Source organism: Haliotis rubra, unplaced genomic scaffold, assembly GCF_003918875.1.
Source record: "Haliotis rubra isolate DU_JTF1 unplaced genomic scaffold, ASM391887v1 Scf152, whole genome shotgun sequence".
Taxonomy (NCBI): Eukaryota; Metazoa; Mollusca; class Gastropoda; order Lepetellida; family Haliotidae; genus Haliotis; species Haliotis rubra.
Genome location: NW_025765470.1, coordinates 1,515,388 through 1,537,912, shown reverse-complemented (window position 1 = coordinate 1,537,912; position 22,525 = coordinate 1,515,388). Strand labels below are relative to the sequence as shown.

The window sequence follows — 22,525 nt, the reverse complement described above, 5'->3', positions numbered from 1 at the left end:
TAACGTGTGACGAGCGTCTGTAACGTGTGACGAGCGTCTGTAACGTGTGACGAGCGTCTGTAACGTGTGACGAGCGTCTGTAACGTGTGACGAGCGTCTGTAACGTGACGAGCGTCTGTAACGTGTGACGAGCGTCTGTAACGTGTGACGAGAGCGTCTGTAACGTGAGCGTCTCTGTAATGTGTGACGAGCGTCTGTAACGTGTGACGAGCGTCTGTAACGTGTGACGAGCGTCTGTAACGTGTGACGAGCGTCTGTAACGTGTGACGAGCGTCTGTAACGTGTGACGAGTGTGACGTCTGTAACGTGTGACGAGCGTCTGTAACGTGTGACGAGCGTCTGTAACGTGTGACGAGCGTCTGTAACGTGTGACGAGCGTCTGTAACGTGTGACGAGCGTCTGTAACGTGTGACGAGCGTCTGTAACGTGTGACGAGCGTCTGTAACGCGTGACGAGCGTCTGTAAGGAGCGTCTGTAACGTGTGACGAGCGTCTGTAAGGAGTGACGAGCGTCTGTAACGTGTGACGAGCGTCTGTAACGTGTGACGAGCGTCTGTAACGTGTGACGAGCGTCTGTAACGTGTGACGAGCGTCTGTAACGTGTGACGAGTGTCTGTAACGTGTGACGAGCGTCTGTAACGTGTGACGAGCGTCTGTAACGTGTGACGAGCGTCTGTAACGTGACCGGTGTGACGAGCGTCTGTAACGTGTGACGAGCGTCTGTAACGTGTGACGAACGTGTCTGTAACGTGTGACGAGTGTCTGTAAGCGTGTGACGAGTGTCTGTAACGTGTGACGAAGCGTTCTGTAACATGTGTCTGTAACGTGTGACGAGCGTCTGTAACATGTGACGAGCGTCTGTAACGTGTGACGAGGCGTCTGTAACGTGACGAGGTGTCTGTAAACGTGTGACGAGCGTCTGTAACGTGTGACGAGCGTCTGTAACGTGTGTCTGTAACGTGTGACGAGCGTCTGTAACGTGACGAATGTCTGTAACGTGTGACGAACGTCTGTGTGACGAGCGTCTGTAACGTGTGACGAATGTCTGTAACGTGTGACGAGTGTCTGTAACTGTAACGTGTGACGTCTGTAACGTGTGACGACGACGAGCGTCTGTAACGTGTGACGAGCGTCTGTAAGACGGGTGTCTGTAACGTGTGACGAGCGTCTGTAACGTGTGACGAGCGTCTGTAACGTGTGACGAGCGTCTGTAACGTGTGACGAGCGTCTGTAACGTGACGAGCGTCTGTAACGTGTGACGAGCGTCTGTAACGCGTGACGAGCGTCTGTAAACGTGTGACGAGCGTCTGTAACGTGTGACGAGCGTCTGTAACGTGTGACGAGTGTCTGTAACGTGTGATGAGCGTCTGTAACGTGTGACGAGCGTTTGCAACATGTGACGAGCGTCTGTAACGGTGTGACGAATGTCTGTAACGTGTGACGAGCGTCTGTAACGTGTGACGAGCGTCTGTAAGGTGTGACGAGTCTCAACAGGCATTATGTGACGAGTCTGTAACGTGTGACGAGTGTCTGTAACGGGTGACGAGCGTCTGTAACGTGTGACGAGCGTCTGTAACGTGTGTGACGAGTGACGGTGTGTCTGTAACGTGTGACGGTGACGAATGTGTCTGTAACGTGTGACGTGACGACTGTCTGTAACTTGTGCCGGGTGTGACGAACGTGTGACGGGTGTCTGTAACGTGTGACGAGTGTCTGTAACGTGTTATTGGCGTCTGCAGAGATGCTAACCCAAACGATTTTATCGTATTTCTTACGAAGAAACAACACAAAATACGCGACTACGATAGCAGTAAAAATACACGAATTTAAAAAAAATAAAATAAATTCAATTATCAAATAGCATACGTACCATACACAATAAATTTCAACATTTTATTCAGTATCAAGCTATATGTGGATACTTACAACTGATTTAGGCGAGTACAATGTTAATAACAAGTTCTCATAATATCTATGTATTTTTTATTAAATATGAAATTTCTTTGGAAAAGTTAATACTGATTTTAGACAAAAATACGTAATTTTGCATCAGTTTTGGGCCAAAATACTAATTGGGCTAAATTAGGGTTTGCATCGCTGGTGTCTGTATCGTGCGACGAGAGTCTGTAACGTGTGCTTGCTTGGCGAGTGTCTGTAACGTGTGTGTGTGACGAGAGCCTGTAATAGCAGGAATCTGCGTAACGATGTCTTTGTGACGAGTACCTAGGTCAAGGTCAAGCGTATCTGAATCTGCTCGTGTATTTGTGGATCTTATGCAGGTAAACATACCATATACCGGTCCAGTTTTAATGAACACTTCAGAGAGGACAAACTGGTGGACAAGCCATGATGTCAACAATGGAGACAACGAACCTCCAGCACGTTGTCCATCACCACGAGGATTCCTGCACGGAAAACGTCCCAGGTATCCTAAATATGCTTGTCGTACACAGCAGGGTATGAAACAGGGTTTGACAAGCGACGTAGTTTATCATCCAATTGGAATTAATCATATATTTTTACGAGTGAATTAATAATGATTTATTATCCTGAAATATGATGAATATCTCCATATACATATCTAAATTTTAACCCGACCGTCGGGCAGGTGAATTTGAGAATCTGGCACTCCGTGCTGAAAATAACCCGTCCCGGGCGGTCGGGCAGGCAGGTATTTCCAACGCTGCAACGGTACAGGGATCTAAATGAATGGTAGTACAGACTCAGCGACTAGGTTTATGGCATAAGATCGAACTCCAACGGCGTATAGCCTCGCTCATTATATCAACCACTGGTTTGTCTGGTACATTGCCTGACTTGTTTATATAAAGGGGTGACTGGAGCCGACAATAGTGTGCAGGGGAAAGAACTGTTACGGTGCGAGCCGTTACCACACAGCACACAGGAAAACACGTGAATGGTAACTGAGAGAGCATGACAAGATGCATCAGTCCTCGTTATCAACCTCAACAACCAGGACTTATCAAGTGCAAAGTGACCAGTTCCACCAGTTATCTTACGTTTACAATGTAACAAACAAGCGTATATCGAAGGAATATTGTCGGGGAGTCTGTTTAGGACCCATTAATTTGACGCTCTGGTTATTTGGAGAAATAGCTATGATTTTACGAGAGCTCTTAAATATTTATTTCTGATGATGCTAGTATTCATCGTTCTGTTTCACAAGCAGACATCCACCATCAATCGGGAATAGCTGCGTAATAAAGGCTAGTGGGGTTACCCCAGGAGGCACAGTGACCTGTACACTGTCATATGTATGGTGTTGTGGTCGTTATCTTAACATTAGCCATGACCGATCCACACAGACACAATAACTGAAGACAATTCTGGTGTCCTAAATATTGATCAACCCACCTTCACTCCCCTCTACGCACTCTCCCTATCTTAAGGTGAGGTGAGGTGAAATGGGGTTTTTCGTTGCACTTGAGAATATTTCGTTCATATGACAATGTGCATGCGTGTGTATGTGTGGCTGCTTGTACTAGCCCAGACTTAAGCTGGTTTTATTGTGCCAGCTCACTGAGATACCAGGCCCCAGTTAAACATGAATACCCCACTCGGACACATTATACTGACTCCGAGCCGGTCAGTCCTTTTTGTTGTACCCATTAATGCCGAGCGCCAGGCAGGGACCAGGAAGTACCATATTTAACGTCTTTTGGATCGAACCCGCGACCTTCCGCTCTCCGGGCGGACGCTCTAGCCACATCACCACAGCGGTCCGTATCTTAAGAGTCTTCCAACATGCAAGCTGCGGAACACAAGGCACAATTTACTGTTTCCCCTTTTATTCCATAACAACACAGAGACGCTCTTGTCTTCCTGTACAAATATATATAAACTCTGAATACATGTTCTCTTGGAAAACCACATATACCATATACCAATACATTGATTATAGACGGTAATCTTCCCAAACACAAGACTTACACTGAAAGTATCACATTTAAGGCAGACTACAGGGGTGTAACACAACCTTGTGCTTCTAATAATCGTAGCACCCATCCTTCTAGTGACACTTGTTGCATCCCTCAATTTCTAAACTGAATTCAGTTTCAGACATGTGAAACTGTTATGAGCTGTTAGAACTGGTATGCATCAACCCATGAATGTGGAAACAGCCTGTCAGATGATCAGGCTCAGTAATATGGTTGATACTTGTCTCAGTATCCGGACATCATAGATTGATGCATATGAGTAGATCGATGCTCATGATGTAAATCACTGGAATGTCTGTTCCAATTCACAGGCTGCCTTCACATAGCTAAATGCGGCATTAACCAACAACAAAACAACTGTACTTAAAAACAGCTTGTCTTAACATTACAATCCGACTTCCAAAAGGCGCTACCATTATAAAAAAGGCCCGGGCTTACACATGATTGTTGCTAAAAGGGTAAATTGGGTTTAACGTCGTGCTTGAGAATATTTCGCTCATATGACGACGTGCATGCGTGTGTATGTCTATGCGCGGCTGCTTGTACTAGCCCAGACTGAAGCTGGTTTTATAGTGCTAGCCCACTGAGATACCATGCCGCAGTGAAGCATGAATACCCCACTCAGACACATTATACTGACTCCGAGCCGACCAGTCCTTGTCGTTGTACCCATTAATGCCGAAGCGCCAGGCAGGGACCAACAAGTACCATATTTTAACGTCTTTTGGTATGACGCGGTCGGGGATCGAACCCGCGATCTTCCGCTCTCCGGGCGGACTGTTGCTAAAAAGGTTGTGCAAGCCCTCAATACCATCTATATGTAAAGCTTTGAAACCTATCGGGCATACACGAGAAAAATTGGCTTGCTACGCGCCTGGTTCTCACAACCTCCAGATTGAGTTCAACCTAATTTCCTACTGGTTGACTAGAACCCTACAGTTGAGATCCTGGGCCACACCAAGTTGGCTGTGATGCCACAATTCACTGCAAAGAGGGGCATGATCTTGCATCTGTATTGTATTTCTAGATTCAAATCCCAGATAACCCTGAATGTGTTTCTATGTTTGACAGCACTTCGACCTAAAAAGGCTGAGGTTGCTGATCACAGCAACAAAACTGGTTGACCAATATTATGGGGGCATTATCAGCTCTTCAAGTAGAGGTAATACACATGTAATGAGATGAAGACCAAGATGAAGAGTGAGTTTAGTTGTATGCCACACTCAGCAATATTCCAGCTATATGGCGCCAAGATGAAGATGACAGGATAGATGACCGTTGGCAGATGAAGATGATAATGGCAGTGCATATGTGGCAGTCTGACACTGTACACAGTACAAGCAGCAAACTGGAAATACTTCTCAGAAATAGAAAACCTCACAAAAATCAGACATATTATGTTGTCTGTCAATACAGTTAAAAGTTGAGGTATAAATGCTCCAAAACATTTTGACATGTAAGTATAACCATAAATTGCAATATTATACTTTTTTTTTAACTCCAAAGACAAACCAGCGTCAAGGCTGTCCAGATTCCCTGAAACCTCCAGTGAAAATACTATAATCATATTTAAAATCCTTGAAAACAATACTATTGACAAGAAAGAGATCATGAAGTCTCTGAGACGTAGGCCCCTTTAGGGGTTTTGGGACGGTGGTGGGGTCAAGTCCGAGCTGCTTCATCTGAACTCCCATATCAAACAGGTAGTCATAACACTCGCACCTGGGAAAGAGAAACGTGAAGTGAGAACGATCAGCACTATATGGACAAATGTTGGCCATATTACAGCAACATCACAGTTAAGTCAGTGCAACATTAAATATACACCCACATCACAGCTAGTATACAGAAACATCACAAAAAACATAAAAGCCACATAATAATAATGAGTGCATTTATAAAGCACTAAACTCCAGTCACTAGGTGGATGCTCATAGCACTAACAATCAGACCATTATTACCCGGATAACCCAACCTGTGAGGTGCTAGGTTATTATTCACATGACTTATCCCACCGGGTACCCATTTTCTGCTGGATGAACAGAGGCAATTTTGAACAAACTCATTTGCCTCAGGTGAGACCACATGTATCACATGTGCTTCGTTGTCGGGCTGGACTGAAGTCCTAGAAACTCTTCAGGAGTCAAGCTGCCAAACATGGTCACCCATCCACAGACTCTCCATGCCCAATGCTGCTTAATTTCCCCAGATTTGTGACCTGAGCTCTATGCACAGGACCACACACCTCCTAACATTCACTGTTTATCTTCTTGTATGTTTTCCTTCTGCTATTCAGGATCCCCATGCTGAATTATACAGGGACAACATTTAACTGAAGTCTGCAGGAATCAATACTTACATGGCCTTGGCTTTCTGCCACGTCTCTCCCCATACATAGAATCCATGTCGTCTGACAAGCACTGCACACGTGTCAGGATAGTCCTCCATAGCTCGGGCCATGGCATCCTGGTGGGAAAACACTCTCTCAGATAAACTTATACAAAAAATTATTTTCTTGTTGTTTAACGCCGAACTCAGCAATATTCCAGCTATATGACAGCGGTGTCTGTAAATAATCGAGTCTGGACCAGACAATCCAGTGATCAACATTATGAGCATCGATCTACGCAATTGGGATATGATGACATGTGTCAACCAAGTCAGCAAGCCTGACCACCCGCCCGTTAGGCGCCTCTTACAACAAGCATGGGTTGCTAAAGACCAATTCTAACCCGGATCATCACAGGTATGTTGAATGACAATATTTCTTGAGAAACTGCTTCAAGTCATAACATAAGTTTTATCTGAAATGATGAACTGAACATTTTCCTTTTCAACACAAATTTTTTTAACACATACTTCTTCTTTTTCAACACTTTCTTTTTTTAATAATAGCAGCTAGTCGAGCAAAAACATACAAATTGGACAAAATCTGTGCCCAAATATTTATATTTGTTAAAATGATGATGACCTCGGAATATCCAGTGGTAGGATATCCAGCTTGATGAGTGACAATACCTTCAGATCCTTCTCCTCAGGGGTGTTCTCCACAATTGGTACAACCAGCTCCTCGTTGTACTTGTAATACCCACCTGAATCACACACAAAGCAGGTCTCAGACACAGGCAGGTGTCGGACAAATCAGGTCTCACACACAGGCAGGTATCGGACAAATCAGGTCTCAGACACAGGCAGGTGTCGGACAAATCAGGTCTCAGACACAGGCAGGTGTCGGACAAATCAGGTCTCAGACACAGGCAGGTGTTGGACAAATCAGGTCTCAGACACAGGCAGGTGTTGGACAAATCAGGTCTCAGACACAGGCAGGTGTCGGACAAATCAGGTCTCAGACACAGGTTGGGGTAAATCAGGTCTCCAGACACAGGTCGGGACAAGATCAGGTTCAAATCAGGTCTCAGACATATGGATTTTGCTCAGACATATTGTAAAGGCAGGTTGACACAAGAGATACAGACAGTTCTGTGACACTAGATAGAGACAATGGCCCCTACATTTCATCTACAATAGGGGCGGTGGGGTAGCCTAGTGGTTAAGGCGTTCTATCGTCACGCCGAAGGCCCGGGTTCGATTCCCCACATGGGTGCAATGTGTTAAGCCCATTTCTGGTGTCCCCCGCCGTGATATTGCTGGAATATTGCTAAAAGTGGCGTAAAACTAAACTCACTCACTCACTCATCCACAATAGTCTTTTTGATGTACATGTATTGATGCGTATCTTACAATAAACCATACATATACAAAAATTCAATCAGATTTAGATGCTGTTACGGATTTGAGTGTTGGTAGCTGTATCATATGATCGTTTGTATGGAAATGCTGGCCTCACATACCAGAGCTGTCTTTCTTGATTCCCTTGATCATCTCCAGGTGAGAGATCCTGAACTCCTTCTCTGGAAACATGAGCGTTGCCATGACAGCATGTTTGGAGTGGCTGTGTATCACTGCACCTGCATCTGTCACAGAACAATAGGACATTCAGGACAATTTCAAGAACATTCAGGACAATATCAAAGACATTCAGGACAATATCAAGGACATTCAGGACAATATCAAGGACAATCATCCAGGACAATATCAAGGACATTCATTCAGGACAATATCAAGGACATTCATTTGGGACAATATCAAGGACATCCATTCAGGACAATATCAAGGACATTCATTTGGGACAATATCAAGGACATTCATTTGGGACAATATCAAGGACATTCATTCAGGACAATATCAAGGACATTCATTTGGGACAATATCAAGGACATTCATTCAGGACAATATCAAGGACATTCATTTGGGACAATATCAAGGACAATCATTTCATTCAGGACAATATCAAGGACATTCATTCAGGACAATATCAAGGACAATATCAAGGACAGGACAATATGAAGGACATTCAGAACAATATCAAGGACATTCAGAACAATATCAAGGACATTCAGAACAATATCAAGGCCATTCAGGACAATATCAAGGACAGTCTTGACAACAGATAATTAAAGAGAAGGAATTCATAATAACAGCCACTGACAACAACAGTGATTCTGTACCATCTGGATGTGAAGTGAGGATGCGGAAATTCTTCCCACCCTTCCTCCATCACATCAACACACTGACCAAAGTAACAGGACTCATGTTTAAAAATCAAAACCTTGAACACTATCTGTGTTTGAAGTCAACTCTAGTTGGTGTAGGAATACATCCAGACAACTAACACCTACTTCTCATTGTGAAGGCATTCATGAAGAGAGGTGTGCATTGGCTCTTCTTAAGTTTTTTACTGGGCGGAGGCTCTGTGATATCTTCATTGTCAATCGTCTGGACGAACAGGTCGTCAGGCTGGAAGAAAGCATGATGTAATAAATCCAAGAGTACATTGATGCAAGTTACTATGTGCACCACCCGACAACTAGGCCTGTTTGCTTTCTTGGACTGCAGGGTTTTGTGTGTGAAAATTTCTTCTTGGCAAGAAGAAAGATTCATAATGAAAAAGATCATTCGTTTGCATTTTGTTCTTGAAATTATTTGAACATTCTGCCATGTTTGGTGTGATGCCAGTAAGTTTTTGTAGCTATAAGTAAGCATTTTCTATTCACTTCATAGGCAGATCCAGGGTAGGGTGCAGGGGTGCACACCCCCTGTTTGTCCTATAAGTTTATTAAATGACCATTGAAACTCTCGAGAAAACGGGTGAAAATGAACTGTGCACTCTCCCTTTCTCAAAAAGCTGTATCCGCCCCTGCTCTTTGAAGTATGGAAATATTTTAACACTGAAATGCTTGTACAACAGAAATCTATCCACCACTGAAATATTGTCTGCCATAGAAATGTCAGAGTTACCTGAATCCGTTCTTTCTGTACACCTGATGGAGCGATGTATATCTCCTCCCTGGGAACAGACACGTTCAAGAAACTTCAAAACACTCAGTGAAAATGATTCTTATTATTCAAAAGTCTCTCGGTGATATAAATTAATCTGCTGGTACTTCTTGACCATCTCTTCAGTGCCATGTACAACCAGTACCAATACAAAACAACAAATTTAAACACCAACTTCATTTCAATATCAACTGCCTTGGTCATAAATATCAAAGAGAAATATAAAACATATCATAACAAACAACATACAATACAAATCCACACCAGATACACGTACCCAGTGTCTGTTCTTAGTAAAATAAAATCTTCTTTGCATACAGAGGTTAGCAATCGACCAGTGAGTTTAGTTATGAAAGGCAAGTAGCGTCCTTTCATTAAATGTTGTATATCACTATAGTCCGTTTGGCTCAAAAGCGGACCGATGAATTGCAATCTAACTCGAAAACTAATAAACATATAACACTCAATGAAACACTGATCATAATCAAAACGTCAGACCAACTCTGTGAGTTTTTGCAGAATTTATGTCCTAAAAATAGAAAGTTGTTTAACAAACTATCATTAAAATATTGACACAGTTCACTATTTGTTACGAGGGAGGAGTGCAGAGAAAGTGACAGCCAGGTGTGCGAGAAAAGATGGAGACGGCACAGCACAGGTTAATGAATCAATAACTTTGTCGGCACTTCCCTAACACCTGGCTGTCCCTTTCTCTGCACTCCTCCCTCGTAACAAATAGTGAACTGTGTCAATAGTTTAATGATAGTTTGTTAAACAACTTTTTTAATTTTAGGACATAAATTCTGCAAACAAATCTCAGAGTTGGTCTGATGTTTTGATTATAATCAGCGTTTCATTGAGTGTTATATGTTTATTAGTTTTCGAGTTAGATTGCAATTCATCAGTCCGCTTTTGAGCCAAACGGACTATAGGCATTCAAATACAGGATTCATTTCCTGGAATCAGAATAACATCATCATCTACACTGACATGTTTGTCATAAGTCAATCTGTATTTTATTGTATGTAACAGACAGGTGTTTTGAATATTTAAAAAATGACAACACAGGGAGAGAAGATTCTATCTTTTCGTTTTATTTCATTAGACAGTTATAAAGAAAACATTATGTTGATGGATCAAGTGACCTGTTTGGGTCATAAGAATAAAGAGACAGTTCCAAAGTCTGGTGACCATGGCTAGCATTGCCTTAGAATCTTACACGCTACTGTTAGATTGGCATGGAGTGTGCAAAAAATTGCAATCAAGTGCAAAAAATGTTTGTCATACGACAGTGTTTCTTTATAAATAAATAAAACTTCATATTTAGGAACATGGGAAAGTTTAGGGGAAAGTGGGTCATCAGCTGGTCATAAGTTACAAATTATGTAGTTTTGCAATCTTTACTAAAAAGTATCGGCTTGTTTTTTGACTGAATGCAAAGAGAGGTGTTTAGTTTTCATGTGATCTGCCATGTTGTAGGTCATACAGTAACAAACATGAATGTTACCCCAGCTTGATGCTGATTCCACCGCCTGTGCCTGTTGCCCAGCCATTGTTGTAGAACAGTCTACACAGCTCTGGAATCAAGTTCCGTGGATGTTCCTGGGAAGGTAATACCAAAAGTCCATGTGACCATTTTTGGGTTTGTTGTTTAACGTCCCACTCAGCAATATTCCAATATTGTACATAATATGCAAAGGGGTGGGTGTCACTTACTTTGTACATTCATTTTAGGGGTGGTCATTCACATTGTACATGCTTCTGCATAAAAATCATCATCACCAAAAATCTTTCTCCCCCACCCCCCACCCCCCCTATAAATTGGGAACGGTCCCTAATTACTCTGATTACATGACCGTTATAAATCTTGTAAGTAACATGGTACACATGTTAATATTGTGCATCCCTCAGAGGTAAAATATGTGCTATTCTACGTTCATAAATGCTTCGTTCTCGTAAAACCCTGATCGTAATACGAAAGAATCGGGCGGTTCGCAACTCCTGTTGGTTGGTTTTAAACGTTTTAAACTTAATGCATACTACACTAGTCCTGTCTTTAGCTAACCGGAGAATATTTGGGATCCATGACCTTGGCTGACACGTCACACAGATACCACTCGGCTTTGCTGTTGAAATCACAATGTGATCGCGATAGTAAACACTGACATGTGCGAAAAGATGATCGCTTGAATGTCAAGGCCGAAATATTTGGACTGGTTTTTCGCGTAGTGTGCGGAGGCAACTTTGATGCGTTTTAGCGAAGCGCTTTGTGTGTTTACGGCACTGTTTATGAGTTTAAACATCAACTCGTCTTAATAATAATAATGTGTCCATTAATATAGCGCCAAATTTCGTGCTTTCAAGTTTACACAGATTCCCGAACGTTGGTTGGTTGAGAGAGCGGTCATGTGATCTAAATTTCAAGGTTCATTACTCTTGAACCCTCTAATCGTTCATACTTGTGTAAACACCGTTCATACGTGTGTGAACGTTTTTCGCTTCGGTTTCAAGGACCCCCAATAATTGGTGATACCAATTTCGCGAACGAACCTGTTTCAAGTCACCCCAAGTTTGGCAATGTCACTACCAAACGGATTGCCGAACATTGTTCCTTTTCACAGGAGTTTAATGTCTCGCAGTTTGCGGGTTCATCCGGCGGTTTTCTGCCCCGAGATCTGTTTAACAACTGCTCAATAAATTTCACAATAAACAATCACAAATAAATAGAATACAACAAGATCTGTTTCCTATTCGCCACGCCGCACAACTTCGAAGTCGGTCAGTGTATTATTACGCGGTCAAACAAGGTATTTACAAGTGAAAAGGTACAATGCCAGTTTGTTAAAATGGTATTGTTATTGCTTCTGATATTTGTTTCTGTTTGATACTGTTATTGATTATACTTATTAAAGCAGTTTCAAACCCTCATAACGAATTTGTTGTTATATTTTAAAGATCGAATACTTTGAGAACTATTTCTTCAAGGGTTGGGATACATGTGTAAAAGAAAAATCGCTGTGTATACAAACATCGCTGCAATACGTACGTTCTTGAACCGAATGGCATTACAACATTTTACAGGTATTAAAACACACTAAACAATGATCATCTACAAGTGGGTGGAAAACGTATGTGTAAACTTCAAAGTGTGAATTATAAGAATTGAATATTTAGTAGACTGAAAATCGAACGATGTCAGCGTTGTTCAAACTGCGCGTGAACTCGCTCGTAAACTCGCTCGTTCACACGAGTTTGAACACCGCTTTGACATCGTTCATTTTCAGTGCAAACACACAAACTGACATTCAATTCTTAAATGTAACCAAACACGTTAATATTATACACCTTATTTATATATTATTTGTTTATTAAGTATACATTTATTAATTATACATTACATTTATAAATTATATGTTCAGTAAGAAGTGGTATCTGTACTTACCCGAACAATCAGCAAATAAATGTAGATCTGTGGTCACAATATTTACCAAAACCATGGTTTCGAAACACGACAGAGGCGCTCAAATACAACAAAGAGACGGATCCCAGATTAACTTACATTTTTCTTACAATAATAGATAATTGTCATTAGATATATGTTTAGCCACATAAAAAACTGTGTGTGCTAAGTGTGATACTGAAAATGAAAATAATGCAAACACTATGACACGAGATTTGTAGCGAGACTCCCAGCGCACCGGCAAAATGGCGTCTGCCATTCTGAGGTTTGGCAACCTTTCTAGGGTTGTCAACACCTTCAAATGTATATCTTACCGTCAGCTACCGCATCTGTTGCAACGCCAGATCCACCTCCAAACAGTAAATTATGGTATGCACCCAAATCTTCTATATGGAGAATATCCTGACCAATAAAGCAATGCACTGTCGAGTTTGTAATTGAAGTACTGTCAATGTCATATTGCTGTCCTTGAGTAAAGGTATCAGTTATTACCATGCTGTTACTTAAACGTTTTGGATTTGACAAGTTCATGCAACATTGCATTGTCTTCAGGGTAAGTTCGTGGTGATATCGCAATTAACTAGCTGGATTTGCATCTGTCAGTTGGAAGATCAAGTGAATTTTGAATGATCTAAATCAAGCAATGAAACGTAACACTGCCAAGTTGTTTTACTGGTTATATTAGTTGTTTATCAGTAGACAGGAAGGTTTAGTCTGTCTCACAGTCCCTGAACCACATTATGTTCCCAACTGTCAAGCCCTATCTGCAATGCTAAAGCCCTAAATGAAGCAAGTCTACAATTTCCCCAGGCCTGAATCTCCCAACTCACTGGCCTGACAGGGGCTCCTTTTCAATTTAAATGGGCTTATTTGTTACTATCAATATTATATATGTTCAGGGACTAAGCGTTAGTCTAAGGAAGGCTATAAAGTCTGTACACTTTACGTTGTTAAGTCATGGCCATGCATTGCTCCTCTATTACTGTCTGGCATCCCCTTGAAATAGTTATGAAAATTAGGGCTGGCTATTAATATTGATCTTAGAGATCAATAATCTAACTAAATATCAATCAGTTATTGAGCAGTAACTTGAAGGAAAAATTCAAAGTTAATCTGAAAGAGATTGATGTATTTCACATCACTAGAAAATTATTAACATCAGGGGTTCAAAAAGAATTTAAAAACACTTGCCACAGGGCAAGTGACTTTAAGAAAGTAACTTGTCCTGACTAATTTTCCACTTGCCCCGAATTTATGACATAATCATGATGATATAATTATGAAAGAATAAATCAACATGGTATTTGATGTTAATGTTTACTGGACTATTTATTGAAAAGTGATAAATAGCAAAGAAAGATAACTCTACTTTATTATCATTGCAAAATTTAATAGCTACATTTTGAGCAGATATGAAGTTAAATCCAAGTTTATTTGCAGTTTGAAACCATAAGTGGAAATTATCTAGTAGCCCACAGACAAGTAAGATACCATTATTTGATTGCCCGAAGTGAAAACTGACTTGCGTCGGGCGATGGGGTTTTGAACCCCTGAACATGCTTGTGCATGAGATGAGTTCCTAACAAAAACAGGGATTCAAATATAATTTAGAAATGGTCAATGAATAGACCATTACTTTGTCTATTGTATGTGAAGACCAATCACAGATCTTGACATGTTTGAGTTTGTTTATATTTTACATTAGGTGTACATTCAACTTTGTTTTCATTTAACCTTTCTTATTTTGTAGATGCAATGAAACTCTTGATGCCAGCGCTGTCTCCAACAATGTCAGAGGGCACAATCGTCAAATGGTTAAAGAAAGAAGGTAAACAGTACACGTCACTTATTTGCATGACCAATATGTTGGGAACCATGGTAAGATGGTCAACTTGCATCCCAACAGTGTAGAGAGCATTTTAACTCTGCAATTATGGAAAGTTGAGACGTAATTTGTTGTTAGTGTTTCACTTACTAATGTAAAATAAAGAATTTAAGACTCACTCTGGCGATTGTAAACAGTGGTTCTTTCAGCATGTGTTCACCATACAAATGATGCATGTCCAAATGAATTGTCGTTAAAATCATGTGTATAATATGACTTGTGCAAGGGATGTAATATAATGTAAACATCATGTGTTTGAATTCATGCATTACTGGTGTGAACCTTGGTGGAGCGTTGTGTGGAACAGTTTCCTTGTGATGCAGGTGATGCGCTGAGACCGGGGGACGTCTTGTGTGATATCCAGACAGACAAGGCTGTGGTTAGCATGGAGAATGAGGAGGATGGCATCCTGGCCAAAATTCTGGTGAGTGGTTGAGTGATATTCAAGCAATTTCACGGTCAGGGAGACCACTGAATGGGCTTCACACATTGTGCCTATGTGGGGACCCGTGAAGATTCGGGTTAGAACTGGCCTTCAGTAACCCATGCTTGTTGTAAGAGGCAACTAACGAGATCAGGTGATCTTGGTTGACACATCATCGCAGTGTTCACGAATGGCGTGATCCCAGTTCGCCATCAGACGTAGATTGATGCTCATGCTGTTGATCACTGGATTGTCTGGTCCAGACTCGATTATGTACAGACCGCTGCCATATAGCTGGAATATTGCTGAGTGTGGTGTAAAACAACAAACCAAACCAAACCCATGTGATGAATTGAACTGAGGCCTTCAAACGCTTATCCACTACTCTACCCAACTGCCCAAAGAGAAAAAGTTTATTTACACACACTCACTACTTACCATGCTTACAGAAGTAGAAACCAGGTTAGTATCATCCGGTTTATAACTCACAGACTGAATGGATTTCATTCACTTCCTCAACCTGAAACTGTAAGACTGACTTTTGAAATGTACATTGAGTCTTATCAAGTTTTCCTACAACTGCAGGTCCCAGACAACACCGCTGATGTAAAGATCGGGACGCTGATCGCCGTGATAGTGGATGAGGGGGATGACTGGCAGAATGTGGAGATTCCCGCCCACACTGCCCCAGACACAGGTCCACCTACTCCTGCTGCCCCGGCTCCGGCTCCCAGCACACCAAGCCCTGCTTCTCCACCTGCTGCAGCAGCAACACCAGCGTCAGTGGAGGTGTCTAGCAAGGAGTGAGTGCCTTATCACCTACTTCTTCTATCGCTTTGTTCAACCCGTGGAGGTCAGGTTAGAATATTGATCTTCAGTAACCCATGCTTGTCGTAAGAGGCGACTAACGGGATCGGGTGGTCAGGCTCGCTGACTTGGTTGACACATGTCATCGGTTCCCAATTGCGCAGATTGATGCTCATGCTGTTGATCACTGGATTGACTGCTGCCATATAGCTGGAATATTGCTGAGTGCGGCGTAAAACTAAACTCACTCTATCGCTTTGTTCAATAAGTATATGTATCAGCTGGTATGTTTTTGTTTCTTTTTCTTTGTGAAAAGTGTTATAAATAAGAAGTATGTGTTTTATGTTGATTTGCAAAAAGCTCAATGCATTGAAGTAACAGCCATTTTGTTCAATCATGTACTTGTCTTTCATATATTTACTTACAACAATAATACAAAATGTTTCCAAATGCTTTAATAGGTATCTTTTGGCCATGACGTCACTTGTTCTGTAAAAAGTCATTAACCTGAACCCTGCATTTGGGACAGTGATATGCCAGTCGTATGGTCGGCCACACCAGGATTCAGGGTCACAATAGCTAACCAGCACAGATCATACAAAGTGATTCAATTGAGAGGGTGGCTAGACTTGGTGACTTTGTTCATTGTATGTCATTGTACCCCACACAACAGGGATAATTACGTATAATATCCATCACAAGATTGTATTGTCCTGTTTCAATTACACATGTCTCCATCTTATAGCTGGAATATTGGTGAGTTCAGTTTTACGTCAGTAATAAAGTAAATTTTAAAACTGTGCATGGAATATATGTTTCATTGAAGGAAGATAGTTCTATGTCAACTTCTTTATTAAGAGGAGGACAGTGGGGTAGCCTCATGGTTAAAGTGTTTGCTCGTCATACGGTTCGATTGCCTACATGGTTACAATGTGTGAAGCCCATTTCTGGTGTTCCCCGTCGTAATGTTGCTGGGATATTGCTAAAAGCAGCATAAAACCATACTCACTATTATGAGGACATCCATAAAACTCTCTTCCATATGTGTATAACTTTTAAATGCCATTCAGAGACCCTATGTTTTACTGAGTAACGCGGTTGACTGTACGGAGTGTCTGTTGCAGCCTCCATGCTGCTGGGGTGGGTCCATCTGTGAGGAAGCTGGCGGAGGAGTATGGAATCAGCCCAGCCAGTGTCACTGGCACCGGCCCACACAGCTGGGTCACCAAGGGGTGAGATTATATACAGGAACGCTAAGGACCAGGCATTGCCACTTGGACAAGATTTTTATAGAAACAGTGAAACAGTATTCGGTAGACTGAAAATTATTGTGTATACCATGGAATGCACTATTTTTCTTTTTAATGTCTATTATATGCATTCGTGAATCCTTGATGCTCATTTCTGCGTCATTTAAAACCCGTTCTACATTCCAGCCATTGATTGAATTTGAATTTGAATGTTTTTATTGGTTTCATGAGGCATATATATATGTTAATTCTTGCAGTGATGTGTTGAACTACATCAAGTCCAAGAACCTCCCTAAGAGGGAACTATTGGCAACCACATCACCAGTATCATCAGCTACCCCAGCCACTGCTGCCCCCACCCCCCAGGCCCTGCCCCCATGGAGGGTGAGCCTTTCACAGACATCCCCAACACAAGTATGAGGAAAACTATCGCCAAGAGACTCACAGAATCTAAGGTATGTGGAGTTGTCACATTGTTACGCCTATAAATAATATGAAAAGTCCGCAGTGAAATCTACAGCGATTTATGCTGTTGCTAATCACCATTAACTTACCAAAATAGCATCAATTCTGTAGACAGCTGGGCGATGGGGTAGCCTAGTGGTTAAAGCGTTCGCTTGTCACGCTGAAGACCCAGGATCGATTCCTCACATGGGTACAATGTGTGAAGCCTATTTCTGGTGTCACCTGCCGTGATTTTTCTGGAATATTACTAAAAGCGGCGTAAGCTAAATTCACTCACTTACTGTTGACAGCTATTCTGAACACCACTTGTCTCTGATTGTTTTTTTTTTTATGCCTCGTCACATGACAAGTAACATGGGTCCCACAGCCTTGAACCCAAAGAAATATATTTGTATCAGTTAATTTCTAGCACTAGGAAATATACTAAGTTTTGTGATACATTACTGAAACAGATCCATGAATTCCAAGTTTCCTGTCATATAATCATCACTGTGTTGTCTTCCTGTTTCAGACAACAATCCCCCATTCCTATGCATCGATGGACATGAACATAGGGCCTGTGTCACGACTCCGGAAACAACTTGCAGGCAAGTCATACTAGATAGCTTAGTCAGTAGCTCTAAACACAGTAGTATTCTTATGTGTTGACCAGAAAACCTGTAAAAGAACTTGATGTGAAACTGATAAACAGCAAGGAACTTTGATATGTTTAACTGTTGTATTCTATAATGAAGTTTACAGACAGTTGCTACGGAGACACATATTGTTGTTAAAAACTGTTGATGTTTATATTTTGTGATAAGGTCTGTTCATGTCAACTTTTGTTTCAGATGAAGGCATTAAAGTTTCGATAAATGATTTTATCATCAAGGCAGCTAGTATTGCTCTGCAGGTAATCAAACACCTTAGTGCTACGATGATTGTAATCCTGTGTTGAAGTATGGGAGTTAAGGTCACCTAAGTGCTACGATGATTGTAATCCTGGGTTGAAGTATGGGAGTTAAGGTCACCTAAGTGCTACGATGATTGTAATCCTGGGTTGAAGTATGGGAGTTAAGGTCACATAAGTGCTACGATGATTGTAATCCTGGGTTGAAGTATGGGAGTTAAGGTCACATAAGTGCTACGATGATTGTAATCCTGGGTTGAAGTATGGGAGTTAAGGTCACATGAGTGCTACGATGATTGTAAATTGTAATCCGTGTTGAAGTACGGGAGTTAAGGTCACCTAAGTGCTACGATGATTGTAATCCTGGGTTGAAGTATGGGAGTTAAGGTCACATAAGTGCTATGATGATTGTAATCCTTTGTTGAAGTATGGGAGTTAAGGTCACCTAAGTGCTACGATGATTGTAATCGTGGGTTGAAGTATGGGAGTTAAGGTCACCTAAGTGCTACGATGGTTGTAATCCTGGGTTGAAGTATGGGAGTTAAGGTCACATAAGTGCTACGATGATTGTAATCCTTTGTTGAAGTATGGGAGTTAAGGTCACCTAAGTGCTACGATGATTGTAATCCTGGGTTGAAGTATGGGAGTTAAGGTCACATGAGTGCTACGATGATTGTAATCCTGGGTTGAAGTATGGGAGTTAAGGTTACATAAGTGCTACGATTGTAATCCTGGGTTGAAGTATGGGAGTTAAGGTCACCTAAGTGCTATGATGATTGTAATCCTGGGTTGAAGTATGGGAGTTAAGGTCACATATGTGCTAGCATCCCTTTATGGAACGTGGCCCAGAAAGTAATCAGACATTGTTTATATGAACTGTCTTGTGGCAGAGTTCATGCAGAAAAGACACATTCGTAAATAAGATGTATAATTGTTCTTACAAGCAAATAAAGCAACATGACTACCAAACACAAAACTCACTCATGTGCAGATTCTGTTTCGGTATTAGGACTGACTTAAGTTCAAGACATGTTTTAACTTTATGACAACACAAGTAATGGATTACTTGCACCAATCTGTTCCAGCGTGTCCCCAGAGTGAACTCTATATGGCAGAACGATGGTGCTCAACTCCTTTCTAGTGTAGACATATCTGTTGCCGTGGCAACAGACAATGGACTCATTACCCCAATTGTTCAAAATGCATCAGCTCTGGGAGTAGACGAAATATCATCTACAGTCAGGGTAGGTTTCATCCCAGCAAATCAATTTTAGGTTGGTGTTAATTTCTTATTCCATGTGAATGTATTCAGTTGTTTTTAATTATTTTCATAGTAACTACTTCAAAAGTTTCATATCAAATAAGGATCTAAATTCCATTATGTTTCAAAGTGCTTTACATTGTTGACCCATGTTATCTATGTGCATAATAAACTGCAAGGGGGGAGAACTCTTCTATGTCTTAATGCAAGTTATGGAGATTTTAAGTACTGCTTCCGGCACTACTCAGACTAAAGTACCAAATTAACAGTTTTTCGTTGTTTTCTTCTTCAGGATTTAGCAGGCCGAGCTCGAGAAGGAAAGCTCAAATTACATGAATTCCAGGGTGGAAGTTTTAGGTGAGTGGTTGATGCAGTCTGATGGATTTTGAATAAACTTGCTCAGTCCTAGTGTATGTAATTGTTAAATTGTAGAAAAGAAGCCAAGTCAGCTTTAGACACAGTCCTGATTTAAATTGCTTTATATCACAACCAGATGGGTACAGTGTGTTAAGCCCATTTCTGGTGTCTACCACGGTAATGTTGCTGGAATATTGCTAAAAGCAGTGTACTCACTCACTCCGTTATATATTCCCTTATTTTCATACTTTTCCTCCTCAGATTCATACTCGTTTCTTCATGGGCTGTTGGGTAGCCTTGTGGTAAATTGTTTGGTGATAGTACAAAGTGTATCATGGTGTCTCCTGACAAATCCTGAATATTGCAAATACTTCTTTAAACCCCCTTGTCACATTTAATATTTTAACTCACTCACTCTTTAAACCTCACAAACATTTTTGTTTACAGCATCTCCAATCTTGGAATGTTTGGAATCAGCGAGTTCTCGGCCGTCATTAACCCTCCCCAGTCTGCCATCATGGCGGTAGGGACTTCTCGCATCACACTAGGCGACGATGGGCGACCGCAGACACGCATGACAGTGACCTTATCATACGACTCTCGTGTGTTAGACGAAACTGAGGCTTCACAGTTTTTGGAAGTGTACAGTGAGGTGATGGAGAACCCTAGCTTTATGGTCACAGGATCTAAATTATCAGGCAAAGTCCCGAGCAAGTTTTTGATGAAGCAATGCCAAGGAGATTATGTCACAGAAAGGGCTGATGCAGACGCAACATTGGATAGAGATTGGTGTTCTTACCGGTGCACTGTTCCTAGAGAGCCTGCAGAAGGTGATGGAACACTAATGACTGAAAGACAAGGCTTGATGCTGCAACATCTTCTCAGGGTTCTCATAGTGAAAGTGTTGAGAGTAGGGTACATGGAGACAGAGGATGCATCTCAACGTCTGTTCCACCTTGCTTGTACCCGTACACAAATGCAAGGCAGATCCAGGTTTTTTAAAAGGGGTATCCATAATTTCATTATTAGTTTATGCATGATTTTGACAACTGCTGTCTGTCAAATGTCAGTCAACTGTCAAATGTATTCTTTAAACCGTAAGTTTCACGGCCCAACACATACCGAAACAAAGCCATTAAAAAGACGGTGATTGCAACTCCTGGTCATCCTCTGGAGAAGTTAGAATACATTCGTATTTCGGCCCTGCATCTACAGTTGGAGAGAGAGTGGATGTCTGAAATTGACATCATGAATCTGTTACTAGGTCTCGCATTTCAAAATGTTGAGAAAAGTACAAAAAGTGCTATAATTTGTTTCTGTTTTATTGTTGTGAATGTTAGCGTGAGAAATACCCAGATGTTTGGGTTAGTGTATTTGTTGAATATAATACTGGTGGAGTAAATATGTAAAACATATAACACGACTAAAAATTTAGTTTGCATTTATTTGAAGTTAATGTTGTTGTACTTGGAAATGCTGTTCCATCCATGGGTGGATGTTTTTATTTATCAAGGGGACTAAATACCTCTGCAAACAATGTCTTGTAAGCATCTCAAAACATTATATATTTATCTAATATAAATTATATTTCGACCGATACAAATAGGTAATACAGTCTCCTTTATCATTGAAACCTACGTATTTGTATCTTTTTAATTTTACTGTTGGGTATACATTTTGAGTTGTGCCTTTTATTCAAACATTCACTGCATGTGTGAGAAAGTGCGAACAACAGTATTTCTAGAAAATCTGATGAAGTATTGTTGACATCAATTGAACTGTATGCCTTTTGTTGAGATTTGTGTGGAAACTGATGGTATTTCTCAATGTTTACTACGCACGGTAACCCATGAGTTCCTCCTGGGTACACTGTTGACCTGGTGTATGGAGGTATGAAATAAAGGTTGTAGATGTGACTACAGCTTGTTCCTCTACATGCATGGATGAATGTGTTCAGTTTAACGCCGGTTTGGGAAGAACTACACTGGGTGTTTTCCGTGATTTTGTACATGCGAGTTGAACCAAGGTCAAATTATTCACCCACCAAGGGGACGCAACTCTGCACGACGAAGTGCGGAACGTCAGCCAACTGAACCATCCTTATGTATATGTTCACCATATGTTATGGAATATACGGAAATCCATCAAGTTTAACACCATATAGATTCCAGGCCAGTATGTCATGGAACATATGTTATATTTGGGATTACACTTTCTTAGTAAAGTGCAGGTTCTACTATTTTTGTTGAGTTGAGCCCCATCCGGGAGTCAGGCACCTAATCGCCAACACACAAAGTCAGCCGCCTAACCCGCTCAGTCACCGCAACTTCCGAAAAAAGTCGGACTACTTTGTTGACACCTCTGATAAGGGT

General features: G+C 41.3%; 2 protein-coding genes across 2 annotated transcripts; one reads left to right on the top strand and one right to left on the bottom strand.

The window, feature by feature from the left end:
• Window positions 1-5,159: 5,159 nt before the first annotated feature.
• Window positions 5,160-11,573, bottom strand: LOC124270506 (methylthioribulose-1-phosphate dehydratase-like). The gene is given in 9 exon segments (XM_046705524.1): window positions 5,160-5,601; window positions 5,604-5,680; window positions 6,318-6,424; window positions 6,977-7,050; window positions 7,810-7,932; window positions 8,698-8,815; window positions 9,317-9,365; window positions 10,863-10,957; window positions 11,421-11,573. Coding segments are annotated over 9 exon segments (699 nt in total). The 5' UTR covers window positions 11,442-11,573; the 3' UTR covers window positions 5,160-5,566.
• A 1,470-nt stretch (window positions 11,574-13,043) lies between these two features.
• LOC124270505 (pyruvate dehydrogenase protein X component-like) lies at window positions 13,044-22,069 on the top strand. Its single transcript, XM_046705523.1, is given in 12 exon segments — window positions 13,044-13,184; window positions 14,566-14,643; window positions 15,024-15,124; window positions 15,710-15,927; window positions 17,056-17,163; window positions 17,439-17,557; window positions 17,560-17,636; window positions 18,158-18,233; window positions 18,477-18,538; window positions 19,621-19,779; window positions 20,089-20,153; window positions 20,601-22,069. Coding segments are annotated over 12 exon segments (1,890 nt in total). The 5' UTR covers window positions 13,044-13,060; the 3' UTR covers window positions 21,304-22,069.
• Window positions 22,070-22,525: the final 456 nt, after the last annotated feature.